Source organism: Tyto alba, unplaced genomic scaffold (genome assembly GCF_018691265.1).
Source record: "Tyto alba isolate M040663 unplaced genomic scaffold, T.alba_DEE_v4.0 Super-Scaffold_9, whole genome shotgun sequence".
NCBI classification, from domain to species: Eukaryota; Metazoa; Chordata; class Aves; order Strigiformes; family Tytonidae; genus Tyto; species Tyto alba.
In genome coordinates, this window is record NW_024881330.1 from 43,764,398 (window position 1) to 43,766,637 (window position 2,240).

The 2,240-nt window shown below is 69.8% G+C and overlaps 1 protein-coding gene across 1 annotated transcript; it reads left to right on the forward strand.

Annotated features, from left to right (window-relative positions):
* Positions 1 to 1,345: 1,345 nt before the first annotated feature.
* LOC116965072 lies at positions 1,346 to 2,096 on the forward strand (the record flags this gene model as incomplete). Its single annotated transcript, XM_033006865.2, has 2 exons — positions 1,346 to 1,530; positions 1,630 to 2,096. Coding segments are annotated over exons 1-2 (652 nt in total), but the record flags the coding sequence as incomplete, so codon positions are not given.
* Between the last annotated feature and the right edge of the window lie 144 nt (positions 2,097 to 2,240).

A 2,240-nucleotide genomic window follows, 5' to 3' on the forward strand; every position in this document is an offset into this window, starting at 1 on the left:
TCACTGGCATGAGCGAGCCTGGGCCTCAGCTTCCTCCTGCGTGGGCTGCTGCAAGGGCAGCTGGGGCCTCCCCCCGGGGAGCTCCCTATCCAGGCTAAATAATATTAATGAGCTGCGGGGGCATCCCAGGGCTGGTTTTGCCCAGAGCAGCCCCCAGCAGGGTGCAGGCACAGGGTGGGTGTCACCTGGGCTGTGGCTGAGCGAAGGCTGAGGGCGGCCATGGAGCGAGGGGGCCGGGGGGACCAGGACCCCATTGCCCGTGGAGGGGCTCACAGCTGGTCCCGGTCCCGGCCCCTGCGTGTGTGATGTCGTTAGGAGGTGATGCCATAATGGGGCACGTTCCAACCCCCCCGGCAGACAGGGTTGCAGAGCTTCAGTGTTCCGGCCATGCCGCCACCGGTCCCTGCCGGCACGCTGCTCTCCGTCCCAGGGCTGCCGGTGTCCTCCCAGCCCGCCCAGCTCCACCCCGTCACCTCCCAGCTGCCACAGGCCAGCGTCTGGCAGGGGGTGCCAGGGCCCATGGGGGCCCTGGGGCAACTCCCCCCCGGGGTGCTGCTTCCCCCCGGGGTGCAGCTCCCCACCATTGTACAGCTCCCCCCTGGGGTGCAGCTCCCCCCTGGGGTGCCACTTCCCCCCGTGGTGCAGCTCCCCCCTGGGGTGCAGCTCCCCCCTGGGGTGCAGCTCCCCCACGGTTGTACAGCTCCCCCCTGGGGTGCAGCTCCCCCCTGGGGTGCAGTTCTCCCCCGTGGCTGCTCCCTGTCCCCCTGCCTACAGATGGGGACAGCGGCTGGTGCTGGGGACGCTGGTGCCCCACCAGCCGATGGGGCTGGGGCCAGGGGCTGTGCTCCAGGGGGGGCCCCTGTACCCCACGGGCTCCTGCCTGTGGCACGTCCCTGCCCACCCCGGCCCCCCGACACCCTGCCACCCCACAACTCAGCATTGGGTGCAGGGCCCCCCTGTGCCCCACACCCTCCCCGGCAGCGCCCAGAAGCCATCAGAGGCCTCCAACAAGGACGTGGTGGCCACTGAGGACAGCGTCCCTGCTGCCACCCCCCACCCCCCCACCCTTGCTCCGCCGACCAGCGGAACCACCACACAGCCCAAGGGTGAGTTTTAGGGGGTGGCAGAGCCGCAGGTGGGCGGCCAAGCCGAGGAGAGCTTGCATCACCAGGGGCTGGTTGTCTTTGCTTGCTTTTTCAGCAGTGGTGACCACCCCAGCAGCCCCCGGGGAAGCGCACAGACCTGCCCGAGCAGGGGCCAGCCGCCTTCGCTGAGGCCGTTCCTGAGCAGGCAGAGGACACCACCGCCTGGCTCCACACCGAGGACAGTGAGGACACTGTCCCCGATGGCCCCGACAGCCCCAGCTTGGCCGCCTTCCTCCGAGAGCTGCCCGACCTCTCGGACCTATGTGGCAGAGGGCAGCTGCCCCAAGGAGCAGACAGCGGTGGCGGGGCTGGGGGGCAGCGAGGACACCGGCCCCGATGACCCTGGCTTGGCTGCCTTCCTCAGTGAGCTCCCCGACCTCTCCGAGTACGTGGGGGCAGGCGGCTGCCCCAAGGAGCAACGGGTGGTGGCGGGGCTGGGGGACAGCGAGGACACCGTCCCCGATGTCCTTGATTTCCCCTACAGCCTGGCCAGCTCCGCCTTCCTCAATGAGCTCCCGGACCTCTCCATGTACATGGTGGATGGCAACGGCCCCTGGGACCAAGCGGTGGTGGCACAGCCAGGGGACAGCACGGACAACCGCTTGACCACCGATGTCCCCCGCTTGACTGTCGAGGTCCTTGATGAGCTTCCCCACCTCTCCGAGTATGTGGGAGGGGGCAGCTGCCCCAAGGAGCGAGCGGTGGTGGCGGGGCTGGGGGATGGTGAGGACACTGTCCCCAATGTCCCCAACCTGACCACCTCCCTCAACGAGCTCCCCCACCTCTCGGAGCACAGGGCAGAGGGCGGCTGCAAGGAGCAGGCGGCGACAGTGGAGATGGTGGCCGGCGAGAACACCTTCCCCGATGTCCCCCACAGGCCTCGCCAGCACCGCCTCCGTCGGCGAAGTCCCCGACTTCTTGGAGGATGGGGTGCAGGACAACGGCCCCAAGGTCGGCCTGGCAGCGGCCATGCTGGGGGACGCCGACCCCTTCTGGGGGGTGGCGGCCTCCCCCTCGCAGGACCCCAAGGGGCAGCAGGGTGGGGTGGCAGCAGACCTCCCCACCCGGCTGCCCCCGAGCCCCTCGGAGGCTGCT